Source organism: Centruroides sculpturatus, unplaced genomic scaffold, assembly GCF_000671375.1.
Source record: "Centruroides sculpturatus isolate CEXI.00-Female unplaced genomic scaffold, Cexi_2.0 scaffold1980, whole genome shotgun sequence".
In the NCBI taxonomy this organism is placed as follows: Eukaryota; Metazoa; Arthropoda; class Arachnida; order Scorpiones; family Buthidae; genus Centruroides; species Centruroides sculpturatus.
In genome coordinates, this window is record NW_019386291.1 from 49005 (window position 1) to 74229 (window position 25225).

General features: G+C 30.2%; 1 protein-coding gene across 1 annotated transcript; it reads left to right on the forward strand.

Annotated features, from left to right (window-relative positions):
- Positions 1-24973, forward strand: LOC111614435 (repulsive guidance molecule A-like). Its single transcript, XM_023355812.1, has 3 exons — positions 1-554; positions 17382-17881; positions 23968-24973. The coding sequence occupies exons 1-3, from the start codon at positions 482-484 to the stop codon at positions 24658-24660; spliced, it is 1266 nt and encodes a 421-aa protein (XP_023211580.1). The 5' UTR covers positions 1-481; the 3' UTR covers positions 24661-24973.
- The last annotated feature ends 252 nt before the right edge of the window (positions 24974-25225 follow it).

Genomic DNA, 25225 nt, shown 5'->3' on the forward strand with positions numbered 1-25225 from the left:
AGAAGCAAACGATTTTAAATGTTAATACTGCTATCATTACCAATAAAAAATGCGTGTTTTTATAATAAAGAGATTCTTTTTTTCTTTCTTTAAAGCGTTTTAATCGAAATGCACGAAAAACATTTCAAATAAGAAACTTTGCGGTAAACAAGTTTTAAGACGGATTGTTGGTTGACAAAAGAAGAAGAAGAAAGAAGCGTAGTCTTATTGACACATAATCCATTCTCGAACTTGTTTCGTGCCCGATTGTTGATGGAAGCATCCCCAAGGTGAAGCCGAGCAGCCAATGAGAGACGCCACCTGGGTCACCCTTTAGGGAGGGAAACAGTCAGGGTCAAAACTCCACCCGTCGCCATGTTGGGAGGCCGTGGCGATTATCTGAAATTTTTACCGTTCGATTGATAATCTCATTTTAATACTCGATGTTCGAAGTACGCGTTAAGAGAATCTATCAATTCGCAGCCCCATTCAATGGGCTGTGATGGGAACTCGAATCGACGGCATCAATTTTTTCGTTGTCGTCTTTTTCCGTTTGACGTTCTCTTTATCGACAGGTAAGTTGATAAACAAGTCTGATTTATCCGCAGATAACGAAATTAAATGTAGTCGATCCGTGCTTTGTTACTAATGTTATGTTTATTCAACGATTACGCTCGTGCAATCTATTATTACATTATGCAAATATTTGAAATCTTTCAATTTCCAATTGTTTTTATTCTACACGTGCGTTAAGATAATGAGAAACTCCAATGGACAAGACTTTTATAAATGTCTTAAATAAATACCATATATTTTTAATAACTTAATTATTCCGTTCTCTTATTCCTAATACACTAATTTCGGGTAAAACATCTGCGATTATAATACCGAATAATTTATTTAAAGTAAATGCATTAATAAAATTAAAGTTAATTTTATATGTATATTTATATTAATAAAATATTTTAATGAAATAAAATGAGATTTAACCATTAGAAATTGATTAATTCGTATTACACGTGCGTGTAATTTTGAAATTTACATTTAAAAAGTTATAGTGTTATGTTAACACATTGTTATTATTTATTTACTTGTGTTGTCATTTTATCCAATTAAATTTGTTCAATCAAACTGTATTGGTTATATATATATGACAGATTAGAAAAATCTTTAAAAATATATTTAATGTTTCTTTTTGTTTTTTTTTTTAATTTTACTCTGCAAATATGTAAATAAAGTAGATTATGTTGTATAAATAACAAATAAAATAACATGTTTTGTCTTACTGTTGATGAATATTATTTTTACATCTGTTTGTAATGTCAGTTTCAAACTTCTATTACTTAATATGCTTAATAGCAATATTATATTTAATTTATCTTCGAGAGCAAAAAATATAATTTTCTTATTTGACAAATATTTATTAGTTTTTAAAAATCAAGATTTATTGTTCTCCTATTAAATTTAATATTAGTCTTTTAATATTGTTTATTGTTTGATTAAATTAATTAAAAATTAATAATTTTTTGTAATTTTATGTCATCTAATTAATTTACTAAAGTAAATAAATTAACTTATATTACTTATTTATATTTTAATTATGATTATTGATCTGAATTTCATTTGCTGTTTGATATGTAACTATTGATGGATTAATAGGTGCATGAGTCATAGGCATTCATGTTTTCATATTTTTAATTTGGGAAAAAGATTATTAAGTTTTTTCAAATTTATTCAATTTTTTTTTTTAAATAAAAAATAAAATTGACAGTTACCTCATAGAAATTAATTGTGTTTTAGTATTAAATATTTTATTTTTTGTGATCAAATAATTCTAATAAAAAAATTTTAAGAATTTGCATTTAAGGCTGCTACACAAGCTCAACTAAATAAATTTTTAATATTTGGCAGTTTTTATGTTGCCTATTTGAATGTAATGAGTGAAAATCTGTTTTTCATTCTGACTTTATCCTGCGACCGAAGCAGTCAGAAAATATTTACAGTATTTTTGAAGTTTGACTCAAAATAAATAATCTATTCCATATTGAAAGAAATAGAAAGTGTCAATATAGAATTTCTTTTCTTTCAATATGGAATAGTTTTTTTGTATCCCACTTGGTGTTAAAAGTTAGAAAAATTTTGTTGTTTAGTTGAAAAAGACAAATAAAAAATAAAATTTGTGCAAATTAATATAAATTTTTTAAATTTTGCTGATAAGTAAGTTAAAAATTTAAACATAGCCTATTATATTAATTCATTTATATTATTATTATTGTTGGTTTTTAAGATATGGAACCAAGCTTCCATCAAATGGACAGTATCTTTTTATACATGAATTTTTTGTGAATTTATCTACCATATAAAAACAAATTGGATGTATTTTAGCATAATGCTCCATTAAAACAGGATCTCACTAATTATTTATCATTTCATTATTTCAAAGTTTTGCAGAAAAACTTCCAATTCAGAACTATTTTAAATTTTTATAAGAAATTAATTTAAATAATAAGTTATGAAAAAACTTGTAAAATATTATATACTATAGTAATGTTTGTTTGTGCTTTTCCAAATTTCTTATGATCATATTCTTTACTCTTAAATCTTGATTATATCTAAATTAGTATTTCTCAAATAAGGCATAAAATTAATATTTAGCATACTATTACAAAACTGTATACACTGTTTTTATTAATATCTCTACACTTATCTACTTAATAATAATAATATTATTAAGTAGATATGTTTATTAATTTATAAGTAATAATATCTTCCAAATTATAAACAAAGTACAAATGTTTTGTTGCTGGTATATTAGGTTATTGCAGTGTTTTATTAATTTATATTGTTAACCAGTTTTGTAAAGTAGCAGATGTTAAATTACTGATATTTTAAATATTCTTTGTAGTTAATGAATTGTTTTCAATTTTTATGCTATAAAATAAAAGAATTTAATAAAAATCACTATTAATTACATAAATGTTGATATAAATAAAAAAATAGTATAATTCTTGTATATTACATAATGCAATTACTTAAAACAGGAAATTGTAATATTACACTTCCGTTTAATAAAAATTTTTATAGCATTAACACATGGAAAAAGTTTCAATGCTGTAAAAAATTAAAGCACTGTATATAGTTAATGAGAAGATATTTCTATCTGTAGAAGTTTAAGATACTTTTTAACATTTTCATAAAAATTTTGAAAACATTATCACTTACACCAATGATGAGCAATCTTTCTATATGTGGGCCTCAAGGGAACTTTGTAGGCTTTTGGCAGGCCACATGCATTCTTTCTGAGTTGCAGGATTTAAACCTGTTAAGTACTAATATACTCTATAACCACAAGTATACTAGGTACTAAATTAAATACAGTATATGCTAATGATATGCAAACTAGTAGTAATAGTTTAATCTAATCTTTTTACTGGTCAAGTATAGTTTAATGTTTTTCATGATTGATAAATATTAGCTTAATACAGTACAGTCGACTCCCCCCTATAACACGGTAGATACGTTCCTATTTTTATGAATCCAGCTTCTAGGAGTCTAGCCAATCACAGCCAGGCACATATGCAGTTTACGGACTATGGCTGTTTGAAAGGTTTCTTTCGTAAAATTAATCGATTCTAGACTAATTCGACTCAATATTTCCAAAATACGTATAATTTTTTGGGAATAATCCATATAAATTATGCTATAAACAAAATATTGTAGGATTACTTACCGAGTGCGCACCGTTCGACTACGCCGTTGCTTAAGCTTGCTTTCATCGTGGAGATTGTTATCGAATGGCACTCACGTGCTTCCTGATAAATTATTTTTTGCGAAAAATTTGCTGAATTTTAGAGACATCATTAANCAGGTATTAAAATTTTGTGATTATTTATCAAAACTTTAATCATCAATCATCACTTTTAAGTTAAAAACTTATGAAAGACATTTAATTATTAAACAGATGTTGTAAATTATGTTTAAATATTTAAACTTTTTTATATAGAAAATTGCTCTTTTTACTTTATTATTATTCTAATAAAAAAATTTTAAGAATTTGCATTTAAGGCTGCTACACAAGCTCAACTAAATAAATTTTTAATATTTGGCAGTTTTTATGTTGCCTATTTGAATGTAATGAGTGAAAATCTGTTTTTCATTCTGACTTTATCCTGCGACCGAAGCAGTCAGAAAATATTTACAGTATTTTTGAAGTTTGACTCAAAATAAATAATCTATTCCATATTGAAAGAAATAGAAAGTGTCAATATAGAATTTCTTTTCTTTCAATATGGAATAGTTTTTTTGTATCCCACTTGGTGTTAAAAGTTAGAAAAATTTTGTTGTTTAGTTGAAAAAGACAAATAAAAAATAAAATTTGTGCAAATTAATATAAATTTTTTAAATTTTGCTGATAAGTAAGTTAAAAATTTAAACATAGCCTATTATATTAATTCATTTATATTATTATTATTGTTGGTTTTTAAGATATGGAACCAAGCTTCCATCAAATGGACAGTATCTTTTTATACATGAATTTTTTGTGAATTTATCTACCATATAAAAACAAATTGGATGTATTTTAGCATAATGCTCCATTAAAACAGGATCTCACTAATTATTTATCATTTCATTATTTCAAAGTTTTGCAGAAAAACTTCCAATTCAGAACTATTTTAAATTTTTATAAGAAATTAATTTAAATAATAAGTTATGAAAAAACTTGTAAAATATTATATACTATAGTAATGTTTGTTTGTGCTTTTCCAAATTTCTTATGATCATATTCTTTACTCTTAAATCTTGATTATATCTAAATTAGTATTTCTCAAATAAGGCATAAAATTAATATTTAGCATACTATTACAAAACTGTATACACTGTTTTTATTAATATCTCTACACTTATCTACTTAATAATAATAATATTATTAAGTAGATATGTTTATTAATTTATAAGTAATAATATCTTCCAAATTATAAACAAAGTACAAATGTTTTGTTGCTGGTATATTAGGTTATTGCAGTGTTTTATTAATTTATATTGTTAACCAGTTTTGTAAAGTAGCAGATGTTAAATTACTGATATTTTAAATATTCTTTGTAGTTAATGAATTGTTTTCAATTTTTATGCTATAAAATAAAAGAATTTAATAAAAATCACTATTAATTACATAAATGTTGATATAAATAAAAAAATAGTATAATTCTTGTATATTACATAATGCAATTACTTAAAACAGGAAATTGTAATATTACACTTCCGTTTAATAAAAATTTTTATAGCATTAACACATGGAAAAAGTTTCAATGCTGTAAAAAATTAAAGCACTGTATATAGTTAATGAGAAGATATTTCTATCTGTAGAAGTTTAAGATACTTTTTAACATTTTCATAAAAATTTTGAAAACATTATCACTTACACCAATGATGAGCAATCTTTCTATATGTGGGCCTCAAGGGAACTTTGTAGGCTTTTGGCAGGCCACATGCATTCTTTCTGAGTTGCAGGATTTAAACCTGTTAAGTACTAATATACTCTATAACCACAAGTATACTAGGTACTAAATTAAATACAGTATATGCTAATGATATGCAAACTAGTAGTAATAGTTTAATCTAATCTTTTTACTGGTCAAGTATAGTTTAATGTTTTTCATGATTGATAAATANACTTTCTTTGAATTCTTTTATGAGTATTATTTTTTTTCTAAATATCTTTATGAAAATTTCGGAGTCACGTTAAATTTGGGGTCACGTTATATTCAGGCTAATATAGTATATGTATATATAATTATCTAGAATTGTAATCACAAGCCGTTTTCTTAAAAAATACTTAAATTGCTTCTTGCTACTGTATGCTTCAAAGAATCTATGTTACTACTCATTTTGGTTCCACAAACATTTTATAAAACTAATAAAAAAAAAAAATATTTTTTCTATGAAAGTACATTTATATCATCATTACATTTTAATTAGAATTAACTCATAAACTTTCTGAAATCAAAACTTTTATTTTTGTGTTTTTACACTTAATTTTATAATACACATAAAAGAAAATTCATAGGTTTGTGCAATCCTGTCGCGACACGAGTCAGCGATGACCTTTTACCAAATTATAGGAGTTTTTTAGCATGTTTGTACGAATCCTGTCGCAATTTTTTCGCTGTGATATAGGAATGCGAACTATAGGAACCCGTGTTATAGGGGGGTTGACTGTATTGTATAATGGCACAAGCAGAAAACAGGAAAATAAAATTACATTGCAGGGACTGCACATTAGTACCTTGCAGGCTGGGGTTGCCCATGACTAATTTATACTAATTATATTTTCAAGGTCATTTTCACTATTATGGATTTAAAATGTTTTCTGTAACCAAACTTGATAAAACTTGAATAAATTGCTAAATACAAATTAAAAATTATATATTACCATATTAGCCCGAATATAATGCGATATTTTTCAACCATTTATTTTCCGTTAAAAAATCGATTTACGCTAAATTCGGGGTTTAAGTAATGGAATGTAATATAAACAAGGACATTTTCCTACAGAGGTTGAAACGCGACTGAACGTTCGACCAATTCCTAGCTCGACCGACCACTTCAAAACAACCATGTGATCTAGTTAGTAGGCCTGCGCTTTTGTTTGCATAGCGCTACTATAGTAAGGCTATGTCTCTGCTTGTTAACGTCTCACGCAACTGTTTTGTTTCATTTGTTTTTTGCTCTAGTGACTAGTGACAGTTACTTTACTTTTTTCTTTATTGCCCATAAAAAATGAGTGCAAGTAATAAAGGTAGTGTTGAGAAAAAAGGCTCATCAAAGAGTCAAATAAAGGTACCAGGAGAACCTACGATATGAATTTTAAAATTATGGTTGCAAACGAGGCAGAAAGAATGAACTTGAGAGCTTCGAGGAAATACGAAGTTTCAGAAGTAAACATCCGCCTATGGAGAAAAGATTTAAGGAAATATAAGAATGTAAATTCTTCAAGAAAATCTTTTACAGGAAGGTTTAATGAAGTTGAACAGCAAGTGTTAAAATTTGTAATAGAAAAGTGAAATGAAGGGTGCCCAATATCCCGTGAAGTAATAAGATTTAAGGCATTAGAAGAGGCTGTTAGTTTAAACATTCCTAGAAAGGACTTTAAGGCAAGTATTGGTTGGTGTAGAAGAATGATGAAAAGGAATGGTTTATCACTACGATGGCAGACAACTCTCATGCAAAAACTTCCTGACGACTTTAATGAAAAATTGTTGGCTTATCAGTGCCATGTTATATCATTACGCAAAAAGCACAGCTAGAGTCTTGGAAATATGGGAAATGCAGACCAAACACCAGTCTATTTTGACATGCCTTCCGACCTTACGGTAAATAAGAAAGGTGAAAAAACGGTCTTATTGAAGTCAGCTGGTTATGAAAAGTCCAGAATTACTGTTATGCTTTCTGTTACTGCTGACGGACAAAAGCTTCAACCTTACGTTATATTGAAACGTAAAACAATGCCCAAAGAAAAGCTGTGTCCAGGAATTGTTTTTCGGGTCCAAGGAAAAGGTTAGATGACAGAGGAGTTGGTATTAGACTGGTTGAATGTAATATGGGGGAAACGGCCAGGTTCTCTGAGAAACTCCCGCTCCATGCTAGTCCTTGATGCATTTTGAAGCCACCTTACGACAAGTGTTAAGGAAAAAATTGAGGCATTGAATTCTGATCTTGTAATAATACCGGGTGGTATGACTTCTCAGTTGCAAGTCTTAGATGTAGTGGTTAATAAACCATTTAAACAGAATTTTCGAAAAGAATGCAACAATTGGCTATTATCGGGCCATCATCCATTGACACCTTTAGGAAAAATAAAAAACCCTCAGTCTCTCTTTTAGGAGAATGGATTGTGACTGCCTGACAGAAGATCGAACCTGAATTGATAGTTAAAGGTTTCAAGAAATGCTGCATTTCCAATGATTTAAATGGGACGGAAGTTGACATTTTGTGGGAGACTGAAAGCGTGAATGAAAATACTGATGATACCAATGTGACATCAATAAGTTCTCATTCTGAAAACAGTTCAGATTCTGAATAAACATTGTTACTTACGTAATATTAATTTTGTTTTACATTACTTAATTTTATTGACATGAATGTAACCTGTATTATTAGCTATAATTACCTAAATAAATGCTTATCTGATTGAATTTTACTTTCTTTGAATTCTTTTATGAGTATTATTTTTTTTCTAAATATCTTTATGAAAATTTCGGAGTCACGTTAAATTTGGGGTCACGTTATATTCAGGCTAATATAGTATATGTATATATAATTATCTAGAATTGTAATCACAAGCCGTTTTCTTAAAAAATACTTAAATTGCTTCTTGCTACTGTATGCTTCAAAGAATCTATGTTACTACTCATTTTGGTTCCACAAACATTTTATAAAACTAATAAAAAAAAAATATTTTTTCTATGAAAGTACATTTATATCATCATTACATTTTAATTAGAATTAACTCATAAACTTTCTGAAATCAAAACTTTTATTTTTGTGTTTTTACACTTAATTTTATAATACACATAAAAGAAAATTCATATGGATTATATGTATTAAGTTGTTATTTTTTTCATCATTTTACTCATTTTAAATGTTTATATATATACTGATATTTTCAGATTTCTAATATATTATTTATAAGAACTGTCACTACTGATATATAATGTGACAGTTATGAAAATTTGCTTTTACTAAGAAGTTTCTCACTGTTTGATCTAAGACTTCTACTCCATATTTCATACTGTTATAAAATATCATAATTGTATTCCAAGTAATTTGTTTTTTTATTTGTGTATAGTGTTTCCATTAGCATATTTCCAGAAAAGTATATTTTTCAGTCTATAGTCTTATATTATGTCAAATGGAAATACATTTCCTTCTGACACAAGTATATTTTTCAACATCTGAGGAAAGTAAAGCAAATTTATCATTTTTCAGTTGGATTGACTTAATGTTAAATTTAATATATTTCACAATCTCAAAATCTATCCTGAGACAGTTTCATTGAATGAAAATAGATCCACAAAGAGTAAATCACAAGTTATCTACTTCTAATTTCTATTGTGTTTGCTAATTACTGATTTTTTTTTTTTTTTTTTTTAAAATCATAGTGTCCTGGAAACTCAACTCAATAACTTGACTAAAACTTGTGTTGTTCAAGGGAAAAAAAATTTAATCTAATTTTTACCTCTACAACAACCTCTACAACTAGGATCAATTAAGTTATCATTCTTCACTGGTAACACTTGATAATAGCATCAATTCCATCTGCTAACAAAGAATATGATCCTTTTTCCAAGGTGCCATCACAAAATATCACAATGCAAATAGCACTAAAAAGTACCACTGAGTAGCCAATAGTTTTTTAAATATTGGCTATTCAGTGGCTACTCATATTTATAATTAAAAAATTTAACTACAAATAGAATTGTCATTATTGGTACGTAGTTAATACAAATAAGAATTTGAACATTTAATACTTTTACAAAAATTCTGCTATTACAACAGAATTTTCATATGCATCATTGCTAGACATAAAATTTATCATTTTTGGTGACTTACTTACTCTCTACATCTCAAAAGTTTTAAATTTTTTAATTGTAGTCTTTGGAATTTTCTCTGGAAAATGTGGATTTATTGTTACCATTAACTAAAACATTAGTGATTGCTGGCCAAATTGATTTATTTGGTAGTTTTACGTATAATATTAGAGCTGGTTTGGTCACTTTGGAAAGGGACCAATCTGATATTCAGGTATTAAAATTTTGTGATTATTTATCAAAACTTTAATCATCAATCATCACTTTAAGTTAAAAACTTATGAAAGACATTTAATTATTAAACATAAGTACAATATGTGCAGTATCAGCATTAAATTTATATCTTCAATAAATAATAAAAATTAAATTAATTTTAGAATTTAAATGAATCGCTATCAAATGTTANGAGCTGGTTTGGTCACTTTGGAAAGGGACCAATCTGATATTCAGGTATTAAAATTTTGTGATTATTTATCAAAACTTTAATCATCAATCATCACTTTTAAGTTAAAAACTTATGAAAGACATTTAATTATTAAACATAAGTACAATATGTGCAGTATCAGCATTAAATTTATATCTTCAATAAATAATAAAAATTAAATTAATTTTAGAATTTAAATGAATCGCTATCAAATGTTATATTTTAGCTTCAGTTGATTTAAGCAATTTATAGATATTTTTATGCTGTCATTCACTTTATGTAATTCATTTAAAATTTTCATTATAAACTTTGAAAGTATTCTGTTTAATATAATATTGTAGAGTGTAATAATAATTGTTTTTGATAATGTTTTTTATTTAACAATAAATTTTAAAATTAGTTATAGTCTATATTTCACATATTTGATAGCTCTTCTTAATTCTGTTGTTTTTCCAATTAGTCATATCCGAAAGATTAACTACATTTATAATGAAATTGTTATCTAATTGTTGATAAATATTTCTTTCAGTCAACATTATATAGAAATGCACAAATTAGGTGTGTTGATAATTTTAGATATTGGAAAATGATAGTTAATATTATCTATAAACATGAAATATACCCTTGGTATTGTTAATTTTATCTGCAATATTTTTAATAAACTTTTTATAAAATTTTGATATTAGCCTATATTTCATTGCAGTTAGTTTTATTCAAAAATTCTTTAATAAAGGCATTCATTTATTCAATACAGTAGTAATTCTAGCCTCTTCCAGCAGAAATATTTTATCAAACTTTTCAGCTTACTGGGCAACTGTCACCAGAATCAAACCAATAGTGAATTGATAGTGTATATTTTTGTAGTCAGTTTTATCTTCAATTTTCTTTAAAATATTTTGATTGGGTTTTGATGATATGAAATCAAGTTATAATTTGATTTCATAAAGTCCAAAACCTAAATTTGAAAATTAATTTCTGATTTTTAAAAAAATAATCTTTGTATATTTAAAAAGTAATGAACACTGTTTAACTTTTCTATTCCATTTTTGAGAAATTTCCTGTAATTGTTATAAGTCTTCTAATAAATATTTTTTGTGTTGTGTGACAGTTCAATATCAAAAATACAATATTTGTTCTTTGAAAGTTAACTATTAAAGAAAAATTACATATTGTAACATTGTCACAATCCTGGGCAGCAATTGCTAATCATATTTTACTTAAAATAAATAATAACTTTTAACACTGAATCTGAAACTGTGATGATTTTTTTCCTCTATGATGATGATACTTTTCATGTGACTTAAATCACAGAAAATGTGATATCACCTGAATATTGTACACCTTAGGTTGCATCCTATGTAGCAGCAACTGCAGGCAGAAAGAATCTTTGTACATGCTTCCAGCTGGCAAGTGACCATTATCTGGAATGGACATTTTATAAAATGGCAGCAGGACCATTGCTTCATCAAATGCTTACCATGGAAAACAGTTTTTTTATATTGTTTTTACAGGCAAAAGACACACAATATTTGTAATAAATGTTGTCAATTCAGTGAATTTCACCATTTGTATTTTTTGAAAGCATGAGCAGTGGAAGCAGCGATCAAACTTGCTTTGTAGCTGCTTCCTGTATGTTCATGTAGAAGTATCATCTGGTGGTTGCTGCGCTTATGGGTTAAGAGGACACCAGTCGGAAATAGCGACCAAAGTCGCGATTTTGAATGAAAATATCAAAATAACAATAGACTAGTAAATTTAAATCTAAAAAGAAGAAAATGTACTGATAAGGTTGTAAAAATGAAAAAAAAATTAATTAGGATGATAGATATCGCCTATTTGCCGGTTAAAGTCCAGATAGTATACTGTCATGGCGGCTCACCTCTTGTAAGAGTACTGCACAGGAATGGTTGAGAAAGTCGGTAGCCCCAATATCTCCAATTGAAAGTCTATATCTCCAATTGAGAAAATTGCAAAGTATTGCAACTTCCTTTGCCGAGAAGGAGATCAGCAAATCCAACAGGAAGTTAACTTGGCTTCTAAGTTCATCAGGAAGACAACACAAACGTCCGAACTCAACCCCATTCTACAATTATACAGGTGAGCAAGTGCCAATCCAGATCCTCAAAACTATACAAAGAGGACCCAAGTTTATTCCTCCACCAAGTGGTCCAAGCACATCGGACATGATCCCGGCGGCCCTAGCGGCGTTGAAGAATTGTCAAGCCTCAACCAAGTTCCCAAATATGGAACTTTCTGTTGTTTCAGCACTTACATCACAACCGCAATTCATGTACACCAGAGGAAATTATGTCAACAGCCATAATATAAAGCGCTACTTAGAAGCAAACAATCTACGGCTTCTAATCTCGGATAAAGAGAAGACGTTTGTGTTATGTAAAGAGAAAGATTTTCTAAACAGGGCGGCTCACCTCTGATTCCAGCAAACAAAAGGAAACAGTGGGGACGCATGTTCTAACCTAACCTAACCTATTCTAATAATTTGATTGGTAATAATTATGATAATTTATTAGAATAGGTTAGGTTAGGTTAAAACGTGCATCCCCATTGAACTGGCATCCTCTTAACCCATAAGTACCGTTGCTGCATACTAAATGCAGTTACTTAGGACATGCACATTTGCTTGTATTGGTTGGTATGCTCTGCTTGGTAGTACATTCATATCCACAGTTGTTGGACACTACCACATAGGATATATAACTGAGCTCAGTTTATCATAAGGATCAGTTATATGCCAAATTTATTGCTCTGGTTGTTTTGTTCTTTGGAAGTAGCTCATAGGACACGACACCCTTCCAGTCCCACTAAATTAAGAGCATGATCTTGTTTGGATGAAGCCTTTGAAGTGGTTTGTGATGCAGCTCCTATAATAGTTTGCACTCAACATTGTTGTACATGATCTATTTTTCATCTGTTATCATCTGCTTCAGAAATGAATTGCTTTCTCACATTTTCATAGTGAATCACTGATGGAAATGCATTCTAGATTTCTCAGTCAATTTGTGCAGAACCCAAACATTTAGCTTGCTAAACATAGCTAAGTTTATGCAGGTGGTTTTCCACACTCAATTTTGATATTTGGAGAATGCCTTGGCATGGGCATAGCGAGGGGGGAGCCTGGATGGGCACGGCCCTCCCCAGTGAACCTGGTGCCCCCCAGAAAATCACAGCCGAAAAAGTGTTAAGCCGATTTGGAAACAACAAAAAACTTAAAGCTAAAAATTTTGAATACTAATAAAAAAAAAAAAGGTCCACTGTGCCCAATGTTATGAATAATTTGAAATAATTCAATTTTGTGTTAGGTTGGCCTCTACTAGGCTCCCCACAACAAAACTCTGGCTACGCCCATGTGCCTTGGAGAATTGGTGTTGATAATGATACCAACAAAATGAACTCATGGATGGCACAAGCATGGTGTGTCTTGGATAGAAAAATTTCCAGAATGAAATCTCAAACACTTTTGGCATATATGTTCTTTCAAGACAGCCTCACAACATACATCTTTTTACAGATTTGTACATGTTCATAATAAGTTTCAGATCCCTTTCTCNCCATTGCTTCATCAAATGCTTACCATGGAAAACAGTTTTTTTATATTGTTTTTACAGGCAAAAGACACACAATATTTGTAATAAATGTTGTCAATTCAGTGAATTTCACCATTTGTATTTTTTGAAAGCATGAGCAGTGGAAGCAGCGATCAAACTTGCTTTGTAGCTGCTTCCTGTATGTTCATGTAGAAGTATCATCTGGTGGTTGCTGCGCTTATGGGTTAAGAGGACACCAGTCGGAAATAGCGACCAAAGTCGCGATTTTGAATGAAAATATCAAAATAACAATAGACTAGTAAATTTAAATCTAAAAAGAAGAAAATGTACTGATAAGGTTGTAAAAATGAAAAAAAAATTAATTAGGATGATAGATATCGCCTATTTGCCGGTTAAAGTCCAGATAGTATACTGTCATGGCGGCTCACCTCTTGTAAGAGTACTGCACAGGAATGGTTGAGAAAGTCGGTAGCCCCAATATCTCCAATTGAAAGTCTATATCTCCAATTGAGAAAATTGCAAAGTATTGCAACTTCCTTTGCCGAGAAGGAGATCAGCAAATCCAACAGGAAGTTAACTTGGCTTCTAAGTTCATCAGGAAGACAACGCAAACGTCCAAACTCAACCCCATTCTACAATTATACAGGTGAGCAAGTGCCAATCCAGATCCTCAAAACTATACAAAGAGGACCCAAGTTTATTCCTCCACCAAGTGGTCCAAGCACATCGGACATGATCCCGGCGGCCCTAGCGGCGTTGAAGAATTGTCAAGCCTCAACCAAGTTCCCAAATATGGAACTTTCTGTTGTTTCAGCACTTACATCACAACCGCAATTCATGTACACCAGAGGAAATTATGTCAACAGCCATAATATAAAACGCTACTTAGAAGCAAACAATCTACGGCTTCTAATCTCGGATAAAGAGAAGACGTTTGTGTTATGTAAAGAGAAAGATTTTCTAAACAGGGCGGCTCACCTCTGATTCCAGCAAACAAAAGGAAACAGTGGGGACGCATGTTCTAACCTAACCTAACCTATTCTAATAATTTGATTGGTAATAATTATGATAATTTATTAGAATAGGTTAGGTTAGGTTAAAACGTGCATCCCCATTGAACTGGCATCCTCTTAACCCATAAGTACCGTTGCTGCATACTAAATGCAGTTACTTAGGACATGCACATTTGCTTGTATTGGTTGGTATGCTCTGCTTGGTAGTACATTCATATCCACAGTTGTTGGACACTACCACATAGGATATATAACTGAGCTCAGTTTATCATAAGGATCAGTTATATGCCAAATTTATTGCTCTGGTTGTTTTGTTCTTTGGAAGTAGCTCATAGGACACGACACCCTTCCAGTCCCACTAAATTAAGAGCATGATCTTGTTTGGATGAAGCCTTTGAAGTGGTTTGTGATGCAGCTCCTATAATAGTTTGCACTCAACATTGTTGTACATGATCTATTTTTCATCTGTTATCATCTGCTTCAGAAATGAATTGCTTTCTCACATTTTCATAGTGAATCACTGATGGAAATGCATTCTAGATTTCTCAGTCAATTTGTGCAGAACCCAAACATTTAGCTTGCTAAACATAGCTAAGTTTATGCAGGTGGTTTTCCACACTCAATTTTGATATTTGGAGAATGCCTTGGCATGGGCATAGCGAGGGGGGAGCCTGGATGGGCACGGCCCTCCCCAGTGAACCTGGTGCCCCCCAGAAAATCACAGCCGAAAAAGTGTTAAGCCGATTTGGAAACAACAAAAAACTTAAAGCTAAAAATTTTGAATACTAATAAAAAAAAAAAAGGTCCACTGTGCCCAATGTTATGAATAATTTGAAATAATTCAATTTTGTGTTAGGTTGGCCTCTACTAGGCTCCCCACAACAAAACTCTGGCTACGCCCATGTGCCTTGGAGAATTGGTGTTGATAATGATACCAACAAAATGAACTCATGGATGGCACAAGCATGGTGTGTCTTGGATAGAAAAATTTCCAGAATGAAATCTCAAACACTTTTGGCATATATGTTCTTTCAAGACAGCCTCACAACATACATCTTTTTACAGATTTGTACATGTTCATAATAAGTTTCAGATCCCTTTCTCTCATTTTCTAGCAATTTAATTTAATTAAAGAACTAACATTTTCAGCTATTTTAAATGGCCGCCTTCAGGTTAAGCTTAATTAATTGGAACGTCTTATTAAGCTTAACCTGAAGAAGGCCGTTTAAAATAGCTGAAACTATTAATTCTTTTATTTAATTAATTAAAGAAATTGCTAGAAAACAGAGAAAGGTGTCTGAAACTTATTATAGAAAAGTTCTAGTTTACTGCTCATAGAATTGCACCATGTTTTTTTCCTTTTTTAAAATAAAAAAGCATAATATACCAAAAATGCTTATCCATCTTTCAACTGACATCAAACACACAAAACACAACCAATCTTAATGCTTTTTTTAAAAAAAGTAATGTTGAAATGTCAATTTCAAACTGTTACATGCTTTCAAAATTTAAACAGAAGTTTGTTGCTTTTCATAATGCTTACCATCATCTATCATCTAAAACTGCACACACTTATTGCCCAGCTCTATAGTATCTAAATTATGACAATTAAGTTGAAGTTAAAATTATATGATATTTAACTATTACCTGAATAGATGATGTTTCTTTTTTAAATTTTCAAAAAGGACTACAATTTTAAATCAAAACATAGAAACTTTGATTAGTTAAATCTTTTCTTTGCCATAAAATATAAATGTAGAGCATTTTGGATCTTTCTCTTTTTATTGGTCACAAATTTTACAAAACTTTCAAGTTATCCATCAGAATTTTCTTAGCAAAGTTGAAAATTTTCATCCATTTTTTTTCTGCAGAACATGTAACTTTGTTCTGAAATATATCTCTGACTTATATTTAATTGATTACGGATATTCTCTAAAAAATTTTTCATTTTTTTAAGTGAAAACCTAAATAATATAATCTCATTACAGATATAACATCATGTAAGTATAATGTATAATATCATGTAATAAATATACACCACTGCATTAGCTGTAGTGTTTTGTCCTCAAAGTTGGTAAAGANTACCTGAATAGATGATGTTTCTTTTTTAAATTTTCAAAAAGGACTACAATTTTAAATCAAAACATAGAAACTTTGATTAGTTAAATCTTTTCTTTGCCATAAAATATAAATGTAGAGCATTTTGGATCTTTCTCTTTTTATTGGTCACAAATTTTACAAAACTTTCAAGTTATCCATCAGAATTTTCTTAGCAAAGTTGAAAATTTTCATCCATTTTTTTTCTGCAGAACATGTAACTTTGTTCTGAAATATATCTCTGACTTATATTTAATTGATTATGGATATTCTCTAAAAAAATTTTCATTTTTTTAAGTGAAAACCTAAATAATATAATCTCATTACAGATATAACATCATGTAAGTATAATGTATAATATCATGTAATAAATATACACCACTGCATTAGCTGTAGTGTTTTGTCCTCAAAGTTGGTAAAGATTGAGTGCTTTAACTCTAAAATCTTTTATATATTAAAAAAAATTTTTCTTCTTTTTATACAAAATATAAAACATTCACAATGGAATTGGTTAAGATAAACACTACTACTTGATGTTTGATTTAACAAGTTATAATTTGACTAATATGTTAATGAACGAGAGTTTGAGACTGTAGATAAGTGAATTAATAGATGGTATTGCACTTATAGTAAATTTTAATCTGTTAATTTCATGAATATTACTGTATTCATTTAGAATTATATTCTGATTTCAATTTTATATTTTTTGTTTCAGTTTCATCTTCATGCCAAGTGGAAGTGTGTTCTAGAGAGTATGCTAGAGCTACTGCTTCAGAACATATAACTCGTGGTCCAAGTTATCAGTATTGCACAGTACTGAGAAGCTATTCAGAGTGCATCAGGGCCACGGCACGTAGTTGCCGTGGTAACCTGGAATATCACTCTATTTTATCTTTAGTGATGCAGTGGAGTAATGATTTTAATTGTTCTTATATTATTGCTCATGGACGACCCGAATATCCTCCATTTTATAATGGCCGAGTTAAACCAAGACCTACTTTTGCTACTCAGTGTACATATAAAGGACGTTTCCAAAACAACATTGTTTATAGTCACTGTGGACTATTTGGAGATCCACATCTTAGGACATTTCACAATGAATTTCAGACATGTAGAGTATTAGGAGCATGGCCTCTTATTGATAATTCCTATCTTGCTGTTCAAGTAACAAATAGTGCTGTTGTTAAAGATGGTGCTGCTACTGCAACAAGCAAGGTAATATATTATAATAGTTAAGATTTTAATTAACCGGAAAGCATTTGAAAATTTTATTTTATCATGATGTATATAAATTATATAATACAACTTATTTTCAGTTGAAATGTTTGAAAGAGTAAGTGAAAAAATTTAAACTGCTAAATTTCTCTAAATTCACTGTTTTTATTGTTATCTGTCTTAGTTATTAAATTTATGTACTTGGAAGATCAATTATTAACAATATTGATAACAGATGAAAATATTTTGTAATTCTTTATTATAAATAACTCGCTAACCTTGTGTGAGTTTTTTGTTTATATTGATTAATGCCTTGTTGTTAGAATACTCTATAATTCATTATTGGAGTTTGAAGCTTCAAAATGTCTTTTTCTTTCAATTTTGAATGTTTAATCCAGAATTTTTATGTTTATTATAGTTAATTTTATTTTAATTGTTCATATTTTAATAATTTTAGATATATAACATAGTTTCATTTTTGGTTGCTAGAAATTTGTAAGCAAGAATTATTCTTTGTCTAGGTACAGAATTAATAACAATTTAAAATAATTAGCGCTAAAACCCTTTTTATTGAACCACACTGGTAATTTCAAGTATGTTTGTACAATAGTGTATTTTCTTTTTAAGACAGGAAGCAAACAGCAATTTGTTTAAAATTCTCTATGGTACCACTCCTAACAAATTGTAACTGATGAGGGATCATGCTGCTTTTCATTTCAAATCCACTTTGTTTTTTTACAATAATTTTTTATTTAAAATTTACAAATTGCAAATACAGTGGAACCCCGGTTAACGAACTTAATCCGTTCCACGACTCCGTTTGTTAACTGAAACAATTTTTCCCATAGAAATTAATGCAAATGCAATTAATCCGTTCTAGTCTCCGAAATTTTTGTCATTTTGTTTGTAATATACAGTAATTTTCTTTGATGAAAATGTAGGAATGATAGAATATAGTATCTATCATTACAGCAACAAACATGTAAACTTTGTTTAATAAAATAGCACTGTACATACCATCGTTTGTTGTAGTTGGTGGCAGAAAAGTGGCAATATACGAACCTTAATGCTTAGAAGAGGAATCCCCTCTAAAAAAGTAACGGGTAACACATCGGAAGATTCTTCGAGTTGAAGTCTCTTTCGGTAAAAAAACCCACCAGTGGCTAAGTGGTCTTCGTACCTTGAACATGGGGAGGGGAGTTCGTTCGTGGTTCACACTTCGCTCAGACAGGCTGGCCATGTGGAGTTTTCCGGGATTTCTCCACGTCTGTAACACCTAAATAGGGGCCAGTTTCCCTTAAAAACACCTCCCAGAAGGCATTCCCCCTAGTCAGATCGCCCAAGATCGCGTTGCCATAACTTAAAAAAGAAACAAACTCTTTCCATAAGGAACAAGAAATTGATTTAAAGTTGATTGTCTTACTCTTTTAAGCAAAATCTTTCTCAAATGCGATAGCGCNACACCTCCCAGAAGGCATTCCCCCTAGTCAGATCGCCCAAGATCGCGTTGCCATAACTTAAAAAAGAAACAAACTCTTTCCATAAGGAACAAGAAATTGATTTAAAGTTGATTGTCTTACTCTTTTAAGCAAAATCTTTCTCAAATGCGATAGCGCATTGTTGTTTATATTGCGTTGTTGTTTTCTATTGCCACTATGACTTTTTTCATTCTTTGATGCCATATTGACTAAATATATAAATCACAAAACTGAAAAAAGAAGTATAGCACAAACACTCAGAAAAGCAATGCTTAACTCGTGCATGCTTAACACCAACTAAAATTTGACACAAAATACCGTTACATTCGTTATCTGAGAGAAAATTTTTGCAAAATAAAAGTTCATTAACCGATTTGATCGTTAACCGGGGTTCCACTGTATTTTAAAAATTTCCTGACAAATTTGTTCAGGTTTAAATTTAGAGAATACTACTACTTATATTGGGATGTCAACTATGAAATGTCCATTTCTCAGTGCACCTTCCAATTAAGTGATTTCCACCATACATGTGTAGACAAGAGGTGGTGTGTGGTTATTTCATTTTATGATTTTCATAAAGGATTGAATGCAGCTCAGACTAAAAAGGACATCAAGAACATTTCCATTCACTTGGGGTATTTTCATAAGTGTTGTCAATGGTTTGCAAAATTTCAATCTGAAGATGTCAACTTCAAAAATATCTCATATCAATAATAATTTTAGCATGTAAACATTAGCAAAATGACAGTGATTTTGAAATGCTTTTATGAAATACAGTAGTTTGCCAATTTCATGCAAGTGTTTTCAGAGTCTTGTTAAGTACTAAGTTATTTTTATGCCTTTTACAACAATTATCGACACGAACTGTGTGCCGGAAATAGCCGTTACCTAATGGGTACTTTATGCGGATTCGCGATTAATGTGCCAGGCCTGAACTTTAAGCGTGCACCACAAGAAACAATGACAAAGTTAGTCAAAAAGCAATCCAATATTTAATAATAATTCTAATAATGACTATGTACAGAATTAGTAACAATCAAACAACAATTTATTCAAAGAAAATCAACAATAATAATTAACCCGACAAAACTCAAATCAATCTACTTGCTAGCTTAAATCTATTCCCTTTGGAACTCGACAAAAAATTCAAAGACTTAACCTATGTACAACAAGTCTTATGAACTAAGGTCCTAACCGTCACCTCAGTATGCCAGGAACCTTTTTCCTCAACTCTCAAGACTCTCCAATCTTCGATCCACAAATCGAATAACTTCAAAACGCCTTGGAACAACTTTATCGCTATCGGATGCCTCTCTTATTCGCTGCTACAAAGCTCACCACGCTCATTGGTAACAGAAGCTCACCTCGTTCATCTTTGCTTGAGGTACGATCTTTATACTATGAGGTGACATCACAATTCTGACCAAGACCACTCCCCTCATTTACATACTTATCTCTAACATTGAACTTTTCCTTTTTGCCTGGCAGCCTATTTCCCAACAATACTCTCTAACACTTTACATTATTCTTTCTGACAATATTTTACTCTATGTTTAGTGGGATGTTTTACTCTAAGGTTTAGCAAGTTCCTGAGTTGTGCTTGTGGGGTCTCCCCCCTCTTCTCGGTGCGGACTTACTTTTTTCCGCTCAGGAGCACAAGTGTGCGTGAGTTTTTTTCCTATGGCGCTTCTTCTTGTTGGTGAGTTGGTTTTTTTTCTTTCTTCTGTTTTAAGTTTCTAAGGTGAGTGGTGAGGAAACCTTCGTCCAAACAAAACATAAGCCCCAAACAAAAATAGAATAAAAAGCAAAATAAAAAGTAACTAAAAATAACACTCGGACTTGGTTCCTTACAGTCTCAGAAAAGGCAAAGCTTCACTTCTTCAACAAATTGGGAAGTTGGTGATTAGATGGAAGAAAGCTATATATAATGAAGGGTATTATATTATTTTGATTTAGGTTGTATAGGAACCAAAGAGATTTAGAGCTTGTTTAAGTAATAAATCTGACACTTCATAACTGAGAAATGTTCCTTAATGTTCTTGCAAGTATAAAAATATTTATGGTCAGAAGAAAGACTACAATGCTTCTACACTTAACTGTCTGTAAGCTGTTAATACATCTCTAACTTTGCTCTCACTGTAAGAAATACAGTTTGCCAGCATTATATAATTAGTGAATTAAGAGATTTGAAAAGAGAATAGACTGATTGATTATTTTAGTTTGAGAACTGTAATACAAAACTGTCCTGGAAGACTGAAACATTTACAATAAAAGTGCAGAAGTACTGTAATACAAAAATGTTTAGATTATTATGCATAATAATTAAACAACAAATGTAAGTTATATGCTATATAATTCATATTTGTTATGATGTTTTTATCATAGTGTATTACAATTATCAGTAAATTATATTACAGGCACTAAATTATAAATATAACATGTAGCTATCTTTAGGAAACTTAATTTAAAATATGGATATGTTCTAGGCTGAAAATGTTTAATCTGAAATATTAACTCTTAAATAATCAACTATTAAAAAATTTTGCATTTAAAAAATAAAGCAAGTATTAATATCATTAGGTATCAAATTAAAGTAGAAACTCCATATTTCCAGTTATTATATTCTGAAAAATTGTTGTAAATATGGAAAAGAGAAATATATTAGAAAATTAAGGTTATTGGACTGAAAAAATATATGATTAGAAAATACACACAATTTTTCTATTTGTAAATGTTTTTATTTTTAATTTCTGTTTCTTGTGGTAATTCGTATACCATGAAAGTTCATACAATTTTCATAACTCCCATAACTCAGATTATTTGCAGGAAGGATAATGTCCCTTGAAGACAAAGTTAAATTGCTAGCCTTCTTGTTAGATGACATATTAAGATGTCCAAAACAAGAAAGAATAGATTACAGTTGTCTGTTTTCTCTACCTAACCAGTGGATTCCAATAGTGAAAGAGAACAGTAAAATCACAATAACCATCCAGCAGGCAGCCAAAATGTGTAGTGAGTTTAATGTAACAGACTTTTATTTTGATGCCTGCATTTTTGATTTGTTAACAACTGGTAACAGCAGTTTCAGTCAGGCAGCAAGACATTTTTTTTTCTTTTCTTTTCACTAACTAATAAAACTAAAAATCTGTCTATAAACACTACACCAAATAAGGGTTACCAGATTTTAAAATTTGGTGCTTGTAAACAAGTTCAAAAAAATGTCAAACCTTTTTCTATTCACCAAATTGCCAAAGCAACTTGCTATCACAGTCATGGCTGATAGCAGTTCATGGATCAATAGTGTGATAAAAAAAAATAAGTTATGGTGAAGCCAAATTACTGATTCTAAGAATTTCTAAATCCCCTTAGAATTAGAATACATTAGAAAACTAACTTGGGATAATGTAAGGTCTTCAAAACTCAGGCAATGCATGGGTAATTGTTTATTTCTGAATTAGATACTGAAAACTACCATTGTCTTGATCTTCACTGAACTAAATGCATTTGATCATGTTGCAGAAAACTTTCTGCAAGGTCTCTACAGATATGTCATTTGCAAAGATTTGAATATTGGCCTGAAGTTGGATCATTGTTGTATGCATAGTAACCCCACAAAAATATTAGGGAGATTCAAATCAGGTTATCTAGGGCCATAAGTATATTTTAGGATATCATACAATCTTGGAACATGTGTTCTGTAATTTCTCTTCTGAGTGGCCACAAACTGTTGCACCATCTAAAGTAATATTCACTATTTATTGTTTTATTATAGAATGTGATGAATAGTTGTTGATGGGACAGATTTTCTATGTGTTGTATGCAAAGATAACATACCCATCAAGGAAGAACCAAGCTTGGTCTATCCAGTATTAGTTATGCAATTCCTCTGTGTAGTGTTATCAATTCCAAAAACCAGTGATATGCTAAACATTACTAAGGATCTCTTGATTGCAATTCATTGACATCATTAATTTTGTAGTAGTGCAGGTGCAATTTGCATTTCAGTGCTTTATTAGCACTCCTGGTAGATATGCTACTGTAATCAGACAATTACTTTAGATTTCCAGGAATGTCTCAGTATCAGTCACCTGTTCTACCAGACCTCTGTGTCCTTAACACTACCAATTAATTTGAATTTATTGTACAGATGTTTTATGGGGACTTGTTCAGAGCAGTTTTTATTAATACTTGTCTGTACATTACCATGACTATGGATGTACTGTCCCAAAATGAAGGTGTGTTCTTCTAGTGTAAAAACCATTGTAACTTGAAATAGAGAATAAGCATTGAATGAATAACCTGTTTTCCCATGGTTGCACGACTTTTTGAAAATCTTGTGCGTATAATAAATATTGTGTTTTATACAACTGTACTTGCTATAAAAATATGAGAAACTATAAGATAAACCACATAAGTAGTACTAACAATTGACAACACAAATTGCCCTAAACATATTGACAAATAAAATAGTTCAATACTTATTGTAATTTTATCTGTTTCATTATTTTTTGTGAATGTGAAAAATGATTGTAAATATCAAATCACAAAATACATGAAAACCAAGCTATTACAATAAAAATTTTAATATTTATTAATTTTTTTTATTAGGTAACCATCATCATTAGAGAGCATTCTCCTTGTACTCCTGAGAAAACATATGTAGCTCAGACTGACTTCCTGCCCAGTGTATTTGTTGATGGTACAAAAAGCAGTGGGCCAGATAAAAATGTCAGAATTAAAGAAGAAGTACCAGGACGTCATGTGGAAATATACATAAGACATATATCTACTCGAATAGTTTTGCATCAGATAGGACATTATCTTACTTTTGCTATTCGTATTCCTCAAGAAGTTGCCATCCAGAATGGAAGAAGTGATTCCTTCGAATTGTGTGCTAAAGGATGTCCAAAACAAGAAAGAATAGATTACAGTCGTCTGTTTTCTCTTCCTAACCAGTGGATTCCAATAGTGACAAAAAACGGTAAAGCCACAATAACCGTCCAACAGGCAGCCAAAATGTGTAGAGAGTTTAATGTAACAGACTTTTATTTTGATGCCTGTATTTTTGATTTGTTAACAACTGGTGACAGCAGTTTCAGTCAGGCAGCAAGACAGGCCATGAAGGATGTGATTGCACTGTATCCTTCCTCTGTTGGTATGCCTAATAATCAATCTTTCTTCCTGTCTGGAAGAATAAATCTCGACGAGAGAGGCATACTAATAAATAAATCCAGCCAAACAGCATTTAGCATTATCTTAACAGCCATTTTAATCTTGCTGTTTCTATGCTTGAACAATTAATGACACAGTGTATTCTTTTAAGCTGTATATACGGTATAACTATATTAGATATTTGTCACACAGAGCATTAAATAGGGGAAAAAATCTTTCCAAATGGGTTGTATATAGTCAAAAGCAGTTGGCATTAATCAAAATGCTATTTTGAATGTAAGTGATATTTTGATCTCTTTCCATCTATTATAATTCCAGTTTTATAAGTGCATCAAAGCCAACAATAAAAAAAAGTAAGTAGAGAAGTCAAGTACAAACTGTAATAATCATTAGCATGTATTTATATGATTTCATTGTAAATAAACTAGTTTTATTTGTAGAATATTTTTGTAAATTATTAACTGAATCAAAAAGGCATACATCAAAACAGTTACAAGAAGCTTAGGATATATATACAAACAAATTGAATACAGAAAATTCTAATCAATAACTTAGAGCTTATTAGGTCTGTAAATTATTGATTCTTTTCTTGGAAGTTTAACAGAATTTCAAATTTTTATTGTCACAACTTGGAAATTGAATCATGAGTCTCCAAGTAGTGTTCAAAAATTCAATGAGGACTGGAGTTTATGAA

Bases quoted from the DNA above. Each gene is read 5' to 3' on its own strand.
- LOC111614435 (XM_023355812.1), top strand. From the start codon at position 482: ATGGGAACTCGAATCGACGGCATCAATTTTTTCGTTGTCGTCTTTTTC. The intron at 555-17,381 runs GTAAGTTGATAA...TTTTTGTTTCAG, and splicing joins GACGTTCTCTTTATCGACAG to TTTCATCTTCATGCCAAGTG. The intron at 17,882-23,967 runs GTAATATATTAT...TTTTTTTATTAG, and splicing joins CTGCTACTGCAACAAGCAAG to GTAACCATCATCATTAGAGA.